Genomic DNA, 20,322 nt, shown 5'->3' on the forward strand with positions numbered 1-20,322 from the left:
CATTTTTAATTATGTTTGTCCTTTTCTTGTATAACAGAGAGATTATGTGACCTATTGAAATCAGAGGACAACCAGGGAACTGAAATTATGCCGATAGTTCAGCAGAGAAAACACCCAAAGTAAGTGACATCTACAGAAGACTGAATATGATGACGTGGAAATGTTGAGCTAAGTTAGGCCGGATATGCACGTTCGTTGCTGATGCCACCAAGTGCATGGACCAAAGTCCACCACAATGCTCAATTTGAATAAATTGGCCTGATCTAGGGCCCCGTCTGCCATAGGCTGATACACTCTTAGCTCCCCCCATTGTTTGCTTTCAAGTTCAGCAAGTTGTGACCTTCAGAGTTACTCGTTGCAGTCTGAATGCAGCATTCGCTGTTATATCAAAAAGGTGGCAGTGCATGCTGGGATGTGTAGTTCCACAGCAGCTGGAGGGCCAAGGTTGAAGACCCCTGCTGTAGTGATATGTGGTGATAAAGATTCTTAACGTTCGGGGGCTGCCCCCATATTTTCATAAATATGCCTCATAGACAGCAGCAATCCACCTGCCTCTCAGGGGAGTCCGGATTTTGGGATGTCGGCTCATTCCGGCGTACATGCGTGTGTGTCAGTCTTAGCTGATTAGGCAGCTGCAACAGGCCCAATACGTTACCTTGTTTTACTTCATTATCTTTATTTACAGAAAAAACTTTCCATTGAAGTGCGTCCAATCCGCGTACAGTTGGCTTGTCGGCACACTTGTCTGGTTATAGCAAATGACTAGATACGCAGAGAAATGGTTGTGACAGATGGTAACCATTCACGTTTAGTTGGAATATGGAAACTGATTTCTGTAATTGGTCTGTATAGTTGAACTCACTAAACCGCCCTCCAGCACCAGCCGTGTGCAGCACGTAGACATGTCTCTACTTATCTCAATATTCATTCAAGGACACAAGACGGAAGCAGGCGGAATGTGATTTCTACTTTAAGCAACTTTAAAATGGCATTACCGGGCTACAAACACAGCGTAAAAGACATCCTGTAACACTAAAGTAAATATAATATAGATTAAAAATACAATTAAGAGGGTGTGAAATTAAGACTTTGGGCAAAATTTATTAAGCGGCGGTTTCTATTCTATTCTAAACCCCGGGGGTTTAGTGGCGGTTTCTATTCTGTTCTAAACCCCGGGGGTTTGGTGGCGGTTTATATTCTGTTCTAAACCCCGGGGGTTTGGTGGCGGTTTCTATTCTGTTCTAAACCCCGGGGGTTTGGTGGCGGTTTTGCAGCAGTTTCTAAATGACAGCCCTGTTCTATTCTATTCTAAAATGTGTTTTGACTGTGGTTTGCAGCGGTTTTGGCCTTAGTAAATCTGCAGATAGCAAAACTGCCGCCAAACCACAGTCAAAACACATTTAGAATAGAATAGATCAGGGCTGTCATTTAGAAACTGCTGCAAAACAGCCACTAAACCGCCGGGGTTTAGAATAGAATAGAAACCGCCACCAAACCCCCGGGGTTTAGAACAGAATAGAACCCGCCACTAAACCTCCGGGGTTTAGAATAGAATAGAAACCGCCGTCAAACCGCCGCTTAGTAAATTTTTCCCTTTGCATAGATGTGAACATACAGGGGCTTATTCTGAGTTACCCGTGAAGTGGCTGTAGTTGCGTGTGACTCGGAATAGGAGGGACAAGCGCAGAAATACACTGTATGCAAGAACTCGCCATTTGCATCAGTGGAGAGAGACCTGTGCGATTCAATCAGAACCAGTCCCACATTATCCTACTGTTCATCTACATTTCTGCTAAACGTATGTAGAGGTCATTGTGTACTGATAACAGTAAGAAAAGAAATAAAAAAATAAGCATGCAAGTAATATTGTAATGTTAAATGATGATATCAGACCGGTCTCCTGCTTTACGGAAATATGTATATGTAAAGGAGGGGGATTCTGTACATGGCGGCCATTCCTGTGCAGACGGCGAGCATTTCACCTGCAGCGATGCTCTGGATTGCGCCAAAGACACCAAAAAAAGAAATTTTATGGGCTTGATTCGGATGGGAATGGCTTTTTCAAAGTACACGCAGTTGAGCGATTATTGGTGGATTGCGCATGCGTTTTAGCAGCAATGCGCACGCGCGGCGATTGAATTGCTATTAAAGGCGACTACAGTTGTAGAGGTTTGGTATAAAAGTTAGACAAGAATAAGATAGAGAGACAACAGATGTTAGACAGGCAATAGGTCGACGGGCACAGAAGGTCAACAGGGAGAAAAGGTCGACATGGATGAAGGTCAACAGGTATAAAAGGTCGACGCAAAAATGGACCGCAAAAAAAGTCAACATTGTTTTGGTTTTTTTTAGTTTTCTAACCCTAATCTTCACCCTACCCTCCCATTGGTCCCTAACTGTAGTGTTCACTCTAGGTCCGGCAGCTGGCAGGGCGCCGGATCTAGAGATAGGGCACTTCTGCGTGCGCTGAAGGGGGCATAGAAAAAGAAAAGGGGTGTGTCTTTATAAGGCGTACCTTTTTCGTCACTCCTGGGGGCGTGCCTGGCGCTTACAGACATGCCGGGCAGCCCCCAAGCGCTGCAGTCACTGTGAATGGATGCCGGACGCAAGCGTCCAGCATCCATTCACCGGCGGTGATCGCTGCACCGTCGTTTTGACCACCCGCGGGACACTGTGACCTGCGGGTGGTGACACCACCCGCAGGCTGTCTCAGCGGGGCACCGTGCTGGAGGGCAGGGTGCTTTCTGAAACAGCCTAGCGGGAACGCTACCTAACCGTCCCTTCTAGTGCTTAACCCTAACCGTCCCTTCTAGTGCCTAACCCTAACCGTCCCTTTTAGTGCTTAATCCTAACCGTCCCTTCTAGTGCTTAACCCTAACCATCCCTTCTAATGACTAACCCTAACCATCCCTGCTAGTGCTTAACCCTAATCATTCCTTCTAATGACTAACCCTAACCGTCCCTTCTAGTGCTTAATCCTAACTGTCCTTTCTAGTGCTTAACCCTAACCATCCCTTCTAGTGCTTAATCCTAACTGTCCCTTCTAGTGCCTAACCCTAACCGTCCCTTCTAGTGCCTAACCCTAACCGTTCCTTCTAGTGCCTAACCCTAACAGTCCCTTCTAGTGCCTAACCCTAACCGTTCCTTATAGTGCCTAACCCTAACCGTCCATTCTAGTGCCTAACCCTAACTGTTCCTTCTAGTGCCTAACCCTAACCGTTCCTTCTAGTGCCTAACCCTAACCGTCCCTTCTAGTGCCTAACCCTAACCATCCCTTCTAGCGCTTAACCCTAGCCGTTCCTTCTAGTACCTAACCCTAACTGTCCCTTCTAGTGCTTAACCCTAACCGTTCCTTCTAGTGCCTAACCCTAACCGTCCCTTCTAGTGCCTAACCCTAACCGTTCCTTCTAGTGCCTAACCCTGACCGTCCCTTCTAGTGCTTAACCCTGACCGTCCCTTCTAGTGCCTAACCCTGACCGTCCCTTCTAGTGCCTAACCCTGACCGTCCCTTCTAGTGCCTAACCCTGACCGTCCCTTCTAGTGCCTAACCCTGACCGTCCCTTCTAGTGCCTAACCCTGACCGTCCCTTCTAATGACTAACCCTAACCGTCCCTTCTAGTGCTTAATCCTAACCGTCCTTTCTAGTGCTTAACCCTAACCGTCCCTTCTGGTGCCTAACCCTAACCGTCCCTTCTAGTGCCTAACCCTAACCGTCCCTTCTAGTGCCTAACCCTAACCGTCCCTTCTGGTGCCTAACCCTAACCGTCCCTTCTAGTGCCTAACCCTAACCGTTCCTTCTAGTGCCTAACCCTAACCGTTCCTTCTAGTGCCTAACCCTAACAGTCCCTTCTAGTGCCTAACCCTAACCGTTCCTTCTAGTGCCTAACCCTAACCGTCCATTCTAGTGCCTAACCCTAACCGTCCATTCTAGTGCCTAACCCTAACTGTCCCTTCTAGTGCCTAACCCTAACCGTTCCTTCTAGTGCCTAACCCTAACCGTTCCTTCTAGTGCCTAACCCTAACCGTCCCTTCTAGTGCCTAACCCTAACCGTCCCTTCTAGTGCTTAATCCTAACCGTCCCTTCTAGTGCCTAACCCTAACCGTTCCTTCTAGTGCCTAACCCTAACCGTCCCTTCTAGTGCCTAACCCTAACCGTCCCTTCTAGTGCTTAACCCTAACTGTTCCTTCTAGTACCTAACCCTAACCGTCCCTTCTAGTGCTTAACCCTGACCGTCCCTTCTAGTGCCTAACCCTGACCGTCCCTTCTAATGACTAACCCTGACCGTCCCTTCTAGTGCTTAGCCCTAACCGTCCCTTCTAGTGCCTAACCCTAACCGTCCCTTCTAGTGCCTAACCCTGACCGTCCCTTCTAATGACTAACCCTAACCGTCCCTTCTAGTGCCTAACCCTAACCGTCCCTTCTAGTGCCTAACCCTGACCGTCCCTTCTAATGACTAACCCTAACCGTCCCTTCTAGTGCTTAATCCTAACCGTCCCTTCTAGTGCCTAACCCTGACCGTCCCTTCTAATGACTAACCCTAACCGTCCCTTCTAGTGCTTAACCCTAAAAAAAAGTCGACTATTTTAGTGTCGACATTTTGTACCCGTTGACCTTTTCTGTGTCAATATTTTGTCCCTGTCAACCCATTGTCTAACATCTGTTGTCTATCTAGACATTGTCCACCTTTTTAATGTCTATCTATTGACTGGAACTTGATTGTAGCGAGGCTTTATTCGCTAGCGATTGCCAGGCAGAGGTTGTTTTGTGGGAGGTAACAGGGAGTGGCGACAGAAATGCAGGTGTGTCTTGACAGTGTATCTGACTACATCTGTGATCTCGTTTGCAGAAAAATATGGCGCCAGTGTCTAAGTTCTCTACGATTCTGCGCAATGGTCGATTATCGAAGGATTTGCGACCGCCGCTGCGTATTTTTACAAAGTTGCTTGGATCTGTGAGGTCATCAATACATTTCCATAGTAGCATTAGCATCCACATGTGAATCGTTCCTTATGTGAAGGGGTTGTTGCAATAAAATATTATACAGATAGGCCTTTAAAAAAAGGACAAAATCGATGCCTCCTGCCGATGATTTCCTTTGACTCATTTCAGATGTTCAGGCTGCGGTAGATGATGTTTTCTAACACCAGCCTTCCATATATATATATATATATATATATATATATATATATATAGGATATAATAAGTAAAAGTGACATGAGGGTGTATAGCTTGTCTGTTTATATATCAGATTAATGTGTAGTACAATCCACTTTAACCAAATCGGCCTTGATCGAGTAGATTGTGTTAGAGCCGTATGTGACAACCAAGCATTTACAGTGAGCCTTAGTGACAAGTGTGGGAGGACATGGTGCTGTATATACCAAGTTGCTTAGTAACCATGATACTGTATTTGGACAGCTTTCTTCTCAATTAACTATGGGCCTGCTACAGTGCTGTCCTCAATTCTGCCCCAAATCCAAGGTGCAAATAGCATTCACTAAAAAAAGCTCCCGTCCATATGCAAAGCGGCAACTATATTAAGATGCGTGCTGGGCGGCATGCTTAGGGGGTATAGATATGCCCCCACTTTTCTGGATACTCGCAGAGCAAATTCGCATAATCTGGTTCCGAGCTCATTCGGCCTCAGCTCCCGCGTGTGTCTTATTTTTATCATTTTCTAATATGGATTGATGTTTCTCCTGAGCTTGTTTCCAATTTACCATATGTTCACGGATCATGCTCTTACATCAGGCCTGTTCACGTTTTATGTATGTATGTATGTGTATGTATATATATATATATATATATAGTAATAAAAGCATATTTCTGAACCGGATCCTGTGAAAGAAATGATTATGATAATAGCGTCGTAGGTTGACTTTGGTTTAGACGGCATTTTAGCAACAGCAGATGGTGCTTCTTTATATGTACAGTATATATGTATAATATAGAAGGATAACATTTGTTTTTCACTAAAGTTTCTTGGCCATTTTTAGCTTCCTGAGAAAACCTCCTGCCCCCCTAATCCTACCTTCCTACCAGCTTCCCACCAAAAATGCCCAATTTACGCCTCCAGTATCTTAATATGTCTCCAGCTACGTATTATACGTTATCAGTGTATCACTTATTATTGTTATTATCCTTTATTTATATGCGCCTTACAAAGTAGAAAACAGTGAAATCGCAGCACAAGTATGCGGTTCATGAGCATTACTGCAACAGCAGTTCTAATACTCAATGAGCAGCAGGGTATCAGAAACCAAGGGTTTGGCGCCGTTGTAGGGAGTATGGATTGGAATGGTATTGAAATACCGACGGCTTCCCGGGGGTTGCCTAACCCTAAGTCCCCTCAGTGGTGCCTAACCCTAAGTCCCCCTTCTGGCACCCTAAACCTAAGTCTCCCGGGTGGGTGCCTAACCCTAACCTCCCCCCGGGGGTGCCTAACCCTAACCCCCCCTCCCTGCATGCTAACACTAACAATCCCGGGGGGGTGCCTAACCCTAAATCCCCCCGGGGGTGCCTAATCCTGACCACCCCCATCCCCGGCTTACCTTCATACTTACCGGCCACCTGGACGTTTGGGATTCTGGCGGTCAGGATGCCAATGCCTGTATCCTGATGTCCATCGGGATATCGGCGTCAGCATTATGCCCACGCGGCGGGCATAATAGATGATAGTATAGGTAAGGGAAGGAAAAGCACATGGGGGAAGAGGGCCCTGCTTGTGAGAGCTTACATTCTAAAGGGGAGGGGCAGACAGACAGGGGTGACACAGATGGGGATGACGTATTGATAATACTGGATCAGAACCTCTATATACCCCTGCCTATACGTTCTAATATCCTACCTATAAACCTCTAAGGATGACGCTAATTTGCGTACGCAGTCATACAGTAAATAAAGACTTAAGACCTGGAATCTGTGGTTCCAAAGCACAAGTATTATTCAGGTAAAAGTACAGTCAGTTACACGCTATTGATCCAGACACAATTCGGCGCAAAGGAATTATACAGACCCAAGTACAGTATACATACGCAGCGCTTCCGGACCAGATGTTAGGCATCAGCAAGAAACCCCTCGTCTATCAGCATTCAGCACGAAGACGAAAAACCCAGTGTTGGAGCACACATATATACCCCCCAGAAATAGACAACACAATAGAGAAGTTTGTTGCTGATGCCATTGGTCCCCAAGGGGGATACATCTGTTACAGAGCATTTAACAGGCTGATTCAAATAGACTCAACCCAGCCTCCAACAACTCTGCCCTCCCGCCCCATGCAACATCTTAACAGTTATTTATATCATATACATTTTGTTGCTTGAAGTCTCTGTGGTCCATAACTCGAGAATGCATGATGCGATCTCCCCACTGATATCACCGGAATACCGTGGAAAGAGTACGCATCAGTACAAAACCAAACACGGCTTACTTAGCATGTATAAAACCTTAGTTACCAAATAATCTTTATTTCATAGCATTTATACTTAGTGAATAAACTTAAATCTTATACCTTAAAGCCTATGGAACCTTGTATGTGAATATGGAATGTGTGAGTATACGGGGTTTGATATAAAGACGCTAGTTAACTGGGGACAGATGCGTGCGCATTTAGCTAATAAAACAGTGTTTTCATACAAGGTCTTATGCATTCGCTAATATGCGATTAGTTACCAGCGCAATTGTGCGTATTAATGTGTGTATGAAAAATGGTGCACTTAAATCTCACTTACAAAGTGAACACCTAGCAGTGTGGAACGCTGAGCCATATAGTTCCACACGCCCCCCCCTCTCTCAGCAGCCCCCACCTTTCCCAGGCTCTAAAGAAAAGTCCTTTGTTCTCTCAGACTCTTGTGTGAATGCAAATGTTTTACCCCAAGCTGTGAAGCTGGGGCCATCCTGTCTGGGTGTGGGGCTAAAGCCTGTTTAGGATTCAGACAAATCCAATTGTGTAGATCAATGCCTGGATTATATTACAATTGCCACAACTATACTTGTCATCATCGACAGCCGCCCCTTTGGTAACGAGCTCCGGAGCGTCAGAGTTTCTCTGTCGCTCCGGGCTTGCGCATGCGCAGTGCGGCCACTGCGCGTGCGCAGGTCAAACCATCGAGTCGGTTACAAGCGCATCGGCGCTCGCGACCGACTCTGAATGAGGTCCCTTGTCCCTAAAAGATTAGGTACAGTTTATTCTGTTACATCTGCCTTATGCTGGCAGGGATACAGACACAGAGATACTGGTTAACCTGTATCTCATGTATTAAATGCAGCAACATTTTCTCTAGCTAAATATTGGAAGAATCCATGTAGGTCTTCCCTCCAATGTGTTATCAATATAATCTGGTTAAATAACTGTGCAACTACAAGTAAAGGCAGACACATTTTATTTCATGTCTGAGGCCTGGTTTATGGTCGCTCACCCACTACCGTCACCACATAACGTTTGGGTTATCTCATTACTCGGGGTATCTTCCGCACAAGAAGTAAAAGGTTTGTTTGATCTCCGTGTAACAACTTAGTAGGCAGAATTTTTTATTTAATTTTGTCTCTGCTTTTTCCTTCCGGCTGTGCCGATATTTGCGCAGTTGTCCAATGTTTTTTTGTACATCGCATGGATCCCGATGTGGGATCCAGTGAGAATTTGGGTACAGAGATGTGGTATTTGAATGGGAGGTGTTTTGGGGTTGCCTATTCAGACACGGTCATGACGCGGGCCGTCGTGGTCAGCCACTGCGGATTTTTTGTGCAGTTGCACTGACACCTTCCGCATGTTCCGATGGACATTCTGAGCAACCACAAGGCTTTTATGTCCGATGGTGCGAAAGATGATACAGATGGTACAAATTTTTACGCAAAGCGGCAGATAGAGACGCATCCAGTGGGCATCTCTGTATGAATTCCATCGGCTGCGGCATCGGCATGAATTTGCAATTGCGCTGCGTAGAAAGTCGCAGTTGCGCTGGGATTAGCGTCTGTCTCTGAATGAGGCCCATAGTGCTTACATAAGTTGTCATTAAAAAAAAAAAGATTTGCAAGATAGATATAAATGCTTAAACTGCTAAAATATTTTACTAAAATGGCCACTTGAAGTGGCGCTGGAAAAATATCTGAAGTGGCCACTAGTAGGTGGAGCCAACACAAAAGTAGACAAGGCTAGAAAGCCGTTATATTAGTAACACGTATACAAAGCAGAGAGCATCCTAATGACCACCATGCAATACGCGGAGCATTTTGGTAATACCCATACAAAGCAAAGAGAATCCTAGTGACTATAATACAATACAGAGAGCATCGTTGTGAGTGCCATACAATACAGAGAGCATTCTAGTAACTAACATAAAATGAAGACAGAAAGAACATTGCCCATGTTAGACATTCTGTCCCCCAACCCTTTTCTTGTCATACACTCTACCTTTGATAACACTATATTGTTGAGCCCTTATAGCATGCCTACCTTACATTCATTCACACTAATATTATGGCCCTCTCATTTTGATTTGATGGTTGTCATTAAATGCTCTCTTTCAATAGGGGCAGATACAAGAGTTCTAAAGGTGTTTCAAAATGGTGGATTAAGGATAAAACAAATGAGACTCTCCGCAATAGAGCGGCAGCAAAAATTATTTTGTGCTCAAATAGTTTTAATGCCAATTACAAGTCTGTTATGAGTCAGAAAGCGCTGCAGTACTTATTCTCACAGTGTAATATTATATATAATAAAAAATTAAACTAGAAGTACATTTCATTTTTTTTTTTTTTTTTTAAAAACAATTTGCATTACAGTGCTTAATACATTCGTACAAAGAGACTCTCACATCAAGGCTGTCAGCTGCACGTGTTCCAGGTCTGTCCATGGATCCAATTCCTACTTCCTTCACTGCACTTGGTCTGCAGGTAGTTCCTGTTATCACCTTTCCACCAGCACACCTGGTGCCAACCGAATCGCTTTTTCTCCGCCAAGGTCTCTCTCCCGTGTCCTCCTCCTCCAACCAAGCCACCTTTTACCCTCAGCTCTCCTTCTCCTCCCCAGCTCTATCCTTTGTCCCATGTATTTTCTTTTTCATCCTATAGTTCTCTATCCTTTTATTTTTCTTAACTAGTTTATTTTCTTCTGGACCACTCTTTCTCCTGATTGTTCTCTCTCTCTCTCTCATCTGTCTGTCCCAATTCCCATTCTCTCGCCAATGGCGAAAAAAACGGCCGTTGTCACCGCTAATTGGATACGGCCCAGTATGTTTTTTAGCCGATGGGTTCATCGACGAAACCATTGATGGTGCCCAGTTCGACAAGCAACCCTAGTTTCATTGCTCAGGCCAATCACAACCGTCACAGCTTCGGGAAGGGAACGGTACTCGCAGATGTGCACCAGCCAGTAAAATTAAGTACAGGTTGTAGAGCTGATCTCATTGGCAGCTGCGAGTCTGCAGGCACTGATGATTGGCTGGCTGTCCTGGAGCTATGGCTGCTATGATTGGCTTGAGCTGACGCATTTTTCACTGGACTGGCCAAAGAGTTTTTTCTACTGAACCTGCCTCGAATGACATCTTGCCCCACACACAATATAGTCGCTCAGTTGCATTGCCATTAACCTACGTCCCAGACTATAGCATATAGAGAGGATTATACTTTTTTAATAGGATTGACTGGAAGGTTCTGGTAGAAAGGCAAGCAATAGCAACTGTACTGAATGATGAGCACTTGGTCACGTTACGGTGGGAGGGTGTTTTTAGCACCTCCAAAGCACTGGGCCGCCCCCAACCACACTCTGTGCCCTTAAAAAAAAAAAACACCAATTATTTGCCATGTATGTTCATCCCAAGTTTGCGGCAGTCACAGCAAACGTACCAACTGTTGGGACAGTGCCAAGGTGGTTGGCAGGTTCGGATAAAGTCGTGTAATGTATTTTATACATTCATCCCTTAGTATTGACATAGACTACTCCAGCTACACAGAGAAAATAACAAACCAATGGCTACTGCTTTGAAATGTAAGCAAAAATGAATCAAGTGAAATTCGATAAGCGACTTAATAGAAGCTCACACAGTAGAGCCTGAGGGGAGAGAAGGCAGAGAACAGGGAGACAAGTGGAAACATTTGATATGCAGACACTTTAGTCATTGACAAGGTTCCTTCTCCTTATTCCAGAACCAAGTGCAGCTGCTTCTAAAAAAAAAACAAAAAAACCTTGATTTGACGACAGCTGTGTTCATGTCATGAGACCAGGCCCATGTTGGAAATGTATTATTATGGGGGAGATTGGGCGTTAATTAAATACAGCTGCAACGGTTTTAAACATTTCACTCAGTCTTTTTTTGTTTCTTTCTTTCTTGTAACTCATTGCCCAAGCACTTTCTTGCTGTACATTTAGAAGGGACAGAACAAAGGGATATGCTGAAATTAAAAACTGCATAATATATAATGCTGCATACTTTTTGCAATACATGGAAAGGCAGCATAAAATTAAAAACTGTATTAAAAAAAAAAAAAAAAAAGCATTGATAAAAATGTTTTTGTCTATGATGGGCAGCACTGACGGTGTAGTGGTTAGCATTACTGCCTCACAGCACTGAGGTCGTAGGCTCGATTCCCACTGCGGCCCTAACTGTGTGGAGTTTGTATATTCTCCCCGTGCTTGCGTGGGTTTCCTCCTGGTGCTCCGGTTTCCTCCCACACTCCCAAAATATACTGGTAGGTTAATTGGCGCCCAACTAAATTAACCCTAGTGTGTATGGGTGTGTGTGTACTTGTGCTAGGGAATATAGATTGTAAACTCCACTGGGGCAGGAACTGATGTGAATGGCCAAATATTGGTAATAAATAATAATGATAAATTATTTAATTTAGCCTAGATCATGGGTTCTCAAACTTTGTCCTCAGGACACCACACAGTTCACATTTTGCAGGTGCACAGGTGTAGTCATTACTCACTGACACATTTTAAAAGATCCACAGGTGGAGCTAATATCTCACTTGTGATTCTGTGAGGAGACCTTGAAAACTTGCACTGTTTGGGGCCCTGAGGACCGAGTTTGAGAACCTGTGGCCTAGATTAAACTGATTAAACTGATTCACTCATACCTAGGCAAATAAGGGGGCTGATTAAGCAAAACAATGAAATGGAGCAAATTTGCCCCTTGGCAATACCATGTTGCCCTGCAGGTGGGGTGGATTTCAAATGCGCAGAGAGATTTTTGTACACATTTGAACGATATAATGACCCCCATACACTAGCGACGGATTGTTGCATTCCTGCGATCCGGGTTGCAGGATCGGTGTTCTCCAACATGTTTGATGTCACTGATTTGCCGATCAAGATCAAAATATGATCGTGATTTGCAAATCGGCGAAATTTGACATGTATAATTTCACTGATCCTCCGATGGATTGCGGAACATCAATAGCGTTTCCGAACCCATTGCAGAATCCGTCAATCCGGCGGATAGTGTATGGGGGACTTAAATGCTGTCCGACCGACTTGATAATTTTCTTAGTGATCGAGTAAGGATATCGAGCTGTATCGAGTAATGAACAATATCATTCATACACACTAAACAACCATCGTTGTTCTCCGAACGATATGTCTGTTCAGATGATTGTGACCAATCAATCGGTTCTCTGCACACACTGTCAGATCATCTTGTTGAACTATGCCAAATGTTACTGCAATTTACAGCCAGTGGCTGACCTAACGCACAGTCGTTTGGTTGACTGTACTCACTGCACGATATCGACTACATATCTTTCAGATACATTGCATCTGCCGCGCAGCATGGCCATTGCAATATGTCTGTACTGTACATTGTACAGATGCGTGTGCACACGTAAAGATGGTCACTACTAAATATATTATATAATATGCTTCTACACACGATATGACGTCTAGTGTGTACCCAGTATTAGAGTTTGGAGCGGCGTGTCCTACAGTAGCTGAACTCTAAATTGCAGTGTAAAAATAAAGCTATCCAGCATTTGTGGGCTATGTGCAACAGCAGCCAGTATTTACCCTGCATGCAATAATAATCAATAAAAGTATTTGCCCCCCCTTGCATTGCAACACGACTTGTCCTGGTGCGAAGTTGCACCTTTCTTTTTTGCTTTGCTCACAACCCTTAATGTGGTCTAATGGTGCATACACACAGTCAGATTTGCTAGATCATCGTTATCGTTCATAACGATGCACGATTTCATCAACGATTTGAACGATTTTATCAACGATGAACGATTTCTGACATTATTTAAAATGAATGAAATCGGCCAAATCTTACTGCAAACTAGGGGTGAGCGGGTTCGGATTTCTGAAATCCGAACCCCCCCGAGCCCCCCCGATCCGAGGCAGATCCGAGTCAGGCTCGACTTTTCCCGCCTGACTCAGATCTGAAATCGAGGCAAAACTTCATCATCCCGCCTTCCGAGTCTCGCGGGTTTTGGATCCTATATAAGGTACCCGCGTCAGCGCCATTTTCTCACTCGGCTGTGGATAGTGAAGAGGGAGGGTGGGAGTTAGGGCTGGCTGGGCTGTGTAGTGTAGTGTAGTGTAGTGCAGAGTAGTGTTGTGCTGTGCTGTGCTGCGCTGTGCTGCTGTTGTCCACTACTTCAAAGTCCATAGGGGCTGGCTGTGTTGTGCTGTGCTGCTGTTGTTAATAGGGGCTGTGTCCACTACTTCAAAGTCCATAGGGGCTGGCTGGACTGTGTTGTGCAGTCAGTTCTCCATAGGGGCTGTGTCCACTCCAAAGTCCTGTGCAGTGTCCCAGTCCTAAAGGGGTGCTGTAGTGTTGTCCAGGGGGTGCTCTGTCCATCAGGGGTGCTCCCCCCAAGTGCTAAAAAAATAATATATTTTCTGTGTTTGTGAATTGTGTGCGCAGTAGCCGCACGTGCATCAACAAAGTAGTGCCAAGCGTGCGCCTGTGTCATAAGTAAAGGGCCGGCTGGCTTGACCGTTAAAGGGTGCTGTAACCCCCAAAGTACACTCCAGTCCAAACCAAAAAAATTATTTTCTGTGTTTGTGAATTGTGTGCGCAGTAGCCGCACGTGCATCAACAAAGGAGCAGCGCCAAGCGTGCGCCTGTGTCCCATAAGTAAAGAGCCGGCTGGCTCATTTCTTAAAGGCTGGTGTAACCCACAAAGTGCACTACTCTCCAGCCAAAATAAAAAAATATTTTCTGTGTTTAGCCGCACATATATATCAAATCGATATAACATAAATGGAGGACCAAACTTTCTCCGATAAAAATAAAATAGAGAAAGATCAAGAACCACTTCCTCCTAGTGCTGAAGCTGCTGCCACTAGTCATGACATAGACGATAACATGCCATCAACGTCGTCTGCCAAGGCCGATGCCCAATATCATAATAGAGGGCACATACAATCCCAAATTACAAAGTTCAGGAAAATGACCTTGAAAAAAACATTTAAATCAGCTGAAGAGAAACGTAAACTTGCCAATATGCCATTTATGACACGGAGTGGCAAGGAACGGCTAAGGTCGATCCCTAGTATGTTCATGACTAGTGGTTCAGCTTCACATGACGATGGAAGCCCTCCTCCCACTAAAAAAATCAAAAGAGTTACGCTGGCAAAAGCACAGCGAAGAACTGTGCTTTCTAAGAAGATATCACAAATCCCCAAGGAGAGTCCAAGTGTGGTGGTGGTTGCGATGCCTGACCTTCCCAGCACTGGACGGGAAGAGGTGGCTCTTTCCACCATTTGCATGCCCCCTGCAAGTGCTGAAAGGAGCACCCACAGTCCACTTGCTGATATGCAAATTGAAGATGTCACTGTTGAAGTACAACAGGATGAGGATACTGGTGTAGCTGGCGCTGAGGAGGAAGTTGGCGAGGAGGATTCTGATGGTGATATGGTATGTTTAAATCAGGCTCCGGGGGAGACAGTTGTTGTCTGTGGGATGAAAAAGCCCATCACGGTCATGCCTGGGCAGAAGACCAAACATTCCACCTCTTTGGTCTGGCAATATTTCTATCCAAATCCGGACAACAACTGTCTTGCCATATGTACCTTATGTAAAGGTGGAATAAGTAGGGGTAGGGACGTTAACCACCTAGGAACATCCTCCCTTATACGGCACCTGCAGCGCATTCATAATAAGTTACTGTCAAGTTCAGAAACTTTGGCTAAGACCGTAAGCAGTCCAGGGACACCTAAATCCTGTTGTCCTGTTGTATCCAAGCGCCTGCAAACCACACCGTCAACTCCCTCCTCGTCAATTTCCTCCTTAGTCAGGATCGGAAGTAGTCCTGCAGGCCATGTCACTGGCATGACTGACTCTCCTATCGGGGATTCCTCTGGAGGATCCTGCATTGCTACGCCTCCTGCTGCCGCTGCTGCTGGGAGTCGTTCATCATCCCAGAGAGGAAGTAGGAACACCACTACTTTTACTAAACAATTGACCCTCCAACAGTCCTTAGCGAGGAGGATGAAGTACGACAGCAGTCATCCTGAAGCAAAACGTATAACTGAGGCCTTGACTGCTATGTTGGTGTTAGACGTGCGTCCGGTATCCGACATTAGTGCAGTGGGATTTAGACAATTGATGGAGGTAGTGTGTCCCCGGTTCCAAATCCCGTCTAGATTCCACTTCACTAGGCAGGCGATACCGAGACTGTACAGAAACGTCAGAAAAAGTGTCCTCAGTGTCCTGAAAAATGCCGTTGTACCCAATGTCCACTTAACCACGGACATGTGGACAAGTGGAACAGGGCAGACTAAGGACTATATGACTGTGACAGCCCACTGGGTAGATGTATCACCTTACGCAGCAACAGCAGCAGCGTCACCAGTCGCAGCATCTCAGAAACGCCAGCTCGTTCCAAGGCAGGCTACGCTGTGTATCACCAGTTTCAGTAAGAGGCACAACGCCGACAACCTCTTAGAGAAACTGAGGGAATTCATCGCCACTTTCACCATTCAGCGACTGCGTGCCGAAGACTGGAGCGCCAGCAAACACTCTTGAACCTGCCCCGCCATCACCTGAAGCAAGAGGTTGTGACGCGGTGGAACTCAACCCTCTATATGCTTCAGAGGATGGAGGAGCAGCAAAAGGCCATTCAAGCCTATACATCCACCTATGACATAGGCAAAGGAGGGGGTATGCACCTGACTCAAGCGCAGTGGAGAATGATTTCCGTGTTGTGCAAGGTTCTCCAGCCCTTCGAACTTGCCAAACGTGAAGTCAGTTCAGACACTGCCAGCTTGAGTCAGGTCATTCCCCTCATCAGGCTTTTGCAGAAGCAGCTGGAGAAAGTGAAGGAGGAGCTAAGACGGAGCGATTCCGCTCGGCATGTGGGACTTGTGAATGAAGCCCTTCATTCGCTTTGCCAGGATTCCAGGGTGGTCAATCTGTTGAAATCAGACCACTACATTTTGGCCACCGTGCTCGATCCTAGGTTTTAAGCCTATGTGGTGTCTCTCTTTCTGGCCGACACAAGCCTGCAGAGGTGCAAAGACCTGCTGGTGAACACACTGTCAGCTGAAGCGGAACGTGACACGTCAACAGCTCCTTCTTCATTTTCTCCCGCAACTGGGGCTGCCAGGAAAAAACTTAGGTATCCTAAGCAACCCGCTGGCGGTGATGCAGGGCAGGCAGGACCAAGTTTGGACATCTGGTCCGGACTGAAGGACCTGGCAACAATTTCTGACATATCTACTGTCACTGCATATGATACTGTCACCATTGACAGAATGGTGGAGGATTACATCGGTGACAGCATCCAAGTAGGCATGTCAGACAGTCCGTACCTGTACTGGCAGGAAAAAGAGGCAATTTGGAGGCCCCTGTACAAACTGGCTCTATTTTACCTGAGTTTCCCCCCCTCCAGTGTGTACTCCGAAAGAGTGTTTAGTGCAGCCGGGAACCTTGTCAGCGAAAGGCGTAGGAGGTTGCTTCCACAGAATGTGGAGAAGATGATGTTCATCAAAATGAATTATCAGCTCTTCCAGGGAGACCAGCCTCCAGAAAGTACAGAGGGACCTGTGGTGGTGGATTCAAGTGGGGACGAGTTAATACTTTGTGAGGATGAGGATGTACACACTGAAGAGGGTGAGGAATCGGTGGATGAGGAGGATGAGGATGACATCTTGCCTCCGTAGAGCCAGTTTGTTTATACAACATAAGGGTGGGTGGGAGGGCCCAAGGACAATTCCATCTTGCACTTCTTTTTTTTCTTTGCATTATGTACAGTTTGGGGCCTAGTTTTTCAAACTGCCATCCTGTCTGCCACTGCAGTATCACGCCTAGATGGGTCACGTGTTTGTGCCGCCCACTCGTGTCATTTAGCGTAGTCATCCAGCTACCTCGGTGCAACCTTTTGGACATAAAAACACTATTGTGAGGTGTGAGGTGTTCAGCATAGACTGGAAATGAGTGGAAATTAAGGTTATTGAGGTTAATAATAGCATAGGAGCAGAAAAACCTACAAATTCTGTGATTTTAGCTGTTTTTATGCTTTTTTTCAAAAAAATACAGATCCAAAACACAAAACCCAGAACCCAAAACACGGAAGGGTGGTTTTGGCAAAACCAATCCAGATCCAAAACACGAAGAAAGATCCAGATCCAAAACCAAAACACAAAACACGAAAAGTGGCCGGTGCACACCCCTACTGCAAACACAGTCGATGTCAGATATCGTTATCTGACATACGGGCACGCGCATCGTTGGTCGATGCAAGCCCAACATGTGAACGATATGAACGATTTTTACAATCGTTATTGTTCATATCTTAAGAAAATCTGACCGTGTGTACCCACCATAAGCCATGAGTGTTTTATGTATTTTATTGTTTTGTGCATTCTTTGCTGATATTAAATATGCCTATTTCCAAACTGTTCCCCATCTGTCTGGAAGGTGTCTTTAACTGAGTGCTCCTTAGGGTACAGTTACAAAAAAAATTATTCTTAAACTTAAAAAAAATATTCTGCCAGTTTTTAGAAATGTCCTCATGTGCTTGTTCCACACTAAGGAGTCCATTCATCATCGCTAAATATAAGTGAAAATAGTCAATTTCACTTAAGTTTGTAAAATCCAGGTATGGGATCTATTCCGCACAGTAGTAATGCAGGAGATATCACTGTTATTTCCTTCTTCCTTCAGCTCCAATCCTGGCCGCAGTCCCGAAACTGCAATATAGGGACCTTCATTCATGAAACCCCAAAAATACAGCATTTTCAGAGTTTGCCTGCGGGACCCGATGCCTCTTCAAATGGTGTTGGTTAGCAGGTTGTGTCCCCTTAGGTTCATTTATCGTATGCGCACTGCCGGCTTGGCCAATGTAAAGCAGCTGTCCCCGCAATAGAGTAATATTGAATTGCTGCTGTAATTAGTTATCCGACGCTGCAACTGGTGGATCTAGAAGCTGCGTGGTAAAGTCTACCTCTGCAGTTTAACATGCGGGATAAACCCCGCTGATTGAATCTGCCCGGGAGGTTAATTACCCCACAGCTACCTGGACACCCCCCATAGAGAGCTAGGGTACAAACTCTCTTGCGCCATCTGGGGGATATTGGGATACAGTTTTTTTTGTTTGCTCTCAAAATACTTAGGGCTTTGTTTACATCTTTTTGTGCTGCATGAAAACCATTTCACAAAAGAAGTGTGATTATGTGTGTATGTTGCATGTTTACCGGGATATGTCTAATCGTGCGTACACATGGTACGGTCAATGATAACGATATCGATCATCCAGCACACCACCAACCCACCAATGACGGGCCAGCGATCGCGGGTCCCTATGTAACCTGGACGATATCGACCAAGTTGGGACTGCAGGCACGGCCGATGGTCGATATCATTATCGTCCATACGTGCCCGCACATCGCTGGTCGTTTGAGGATTCTCAAAAAAATTAACGATATAAACGATATCTTTATCATTCATATCGTGCATTTTTATCTTACCGTGTGTACGCACCATCAGTCCTAAACAGCAGTATTTCTGTGTACAGTATAGTGTTTGTAAATGTGACTGCTGCATTGCACTATTTGTACACAATATACTGCAATGCATACTTGCCGACTTTGTTGCTCCTCACTGGGAGAAGCCCGGAGAGGAGATGTAGCTGACTACTTCAGGGGCAGGCCCAAGCTCTTCAAGTCATTAGGCTCGGCCCCTGCTGTGGTAAAATGCCATGAATCGTGGGTTCGTGGAGAAGGGTCAGGGCTGACCACTTCAGGGGTGGGGCCAAGCTCTTCACGTCATTAGGCTCGACCCCTGCTGTGGTAAAATGCCATGAATTGTGGTTTCGAGAGGAAGGGTCGGGGCTGACCACTTCAGGGGCGGGGCCGATCTCTTCACGTCATTAGGCTCAGCCCATACTGTGGTAAAATGCCATGAATTGTGGGTTTGAGGGGAAGGGGCGGAGCCAAGCTCTTCACGTCATTAGGCTCGACCCATGCTGTGGTAAAATGCCATGAATTGTGGTTTCGAGGGGAAGGGTCGGGGCTGACCACTTCAGGGGCGGGGCCAAGCTCTTCACGTCATTAGGCTCAGCCCATACTGTGATAAAATGCCATGAATTGTGGGTTTGAGGGGAAGGGTCGGGGCTGACCACTTCAGGGGCGGGGCCAAGCTCTTCACGTCATTAGGCTCAGCCCATACTGTGGTAAAATGCCATGAATTGTGGGTTTGAGGGGAAGGGTCGGGGCTGACCACTTCAGGGGTGGGGCCAAGCTCTTCACGTCATTAGGCTCGACCCATGCTGTGGTAAAATGCCATGAATTGTGGTTTCGAGAGGAAGGGTCGGGGCTGACCACTTCAGGGGCGGGGCCGATCTCTTCACGTCATTAGGCTCAGCCCATACTGTGGTAAAATGCCATGAATTGTGGGTTTGAGGGGAAGGGTCGGGGCTGACCACTTCAGGGGCGGGGCCAAGCTCTTCACATCATTAGGCTCGACCCCTGCTGTGGTAAAATGCCATGAATCATGGGTTTGTGAGGAAGGGGCGGGGCTGACCACTTCAGGGGCGGGGCCAAGCTCTTCACATCATAAGGCTCGGCCCCTGCTGTGGCAAATGCCACGAATCATGGGTTCGTGGGGAAGGGTCGGGGCTAGAACTGCACAATCTGCGTAATTTTTGCCCTGCCCCTCCATACACACCCACAATTTCCGGTATTATCTGCGGAAAATCCACTCACTCTTCAGGGGTCTGGGGGACTTCCAGAAAAATGTAGTCTTCCGCACCTTACAGGTAAGTAATGTAATGAAGTGTCTTGTACATGATAGAGAACAGTGTGTTGACATTGTTATTGATAATTGTGGAGTTGCATTTCCCATATAAAATACACCTCCCAATAGTTGGGAGTTGGACTT

At 45.9% G+C, this 20,322-nt stretch overlaps 1 protein-coding gene across 2 annotated transcripts in view; it reads left to right on the plus strand.

Moving 5' to 3' along the window:
• Positions 1–20,322, plus strand: part of NOX4 (NADPH oxidase 4) — a 278,377-nt gene that overhangs the window by 207,570 nt on the left and 50,485 nt on the right. For both annotated transcript variants that reach the window (XM_088449030.1, XM_088449031.1), the window contains one exon: positions 38–119. In XM_088449030.1, the coding sequence (XP_088305156.1) occupies positions 38–119 (82 nt within the window). The remainder of the gene's footprint in view (positions 1–37; positions 120–20,322) is intronic.

The sequence above is a fragment of the Taudactylus pleione genome, unplaced genomic scaffold (genome assembly GCF_031769625.1).
Source record: "Taudactylus pleione unplaced genomic scaffold, aTauple2 ptg000478l, whole genome shotgun sequence".
Lineage (NCBI taxonomy): Eukaryota > Metazoa > Chordata > Amphibia > Anura > Myobatrachidae > Taudactylus > Taudactylus pleione.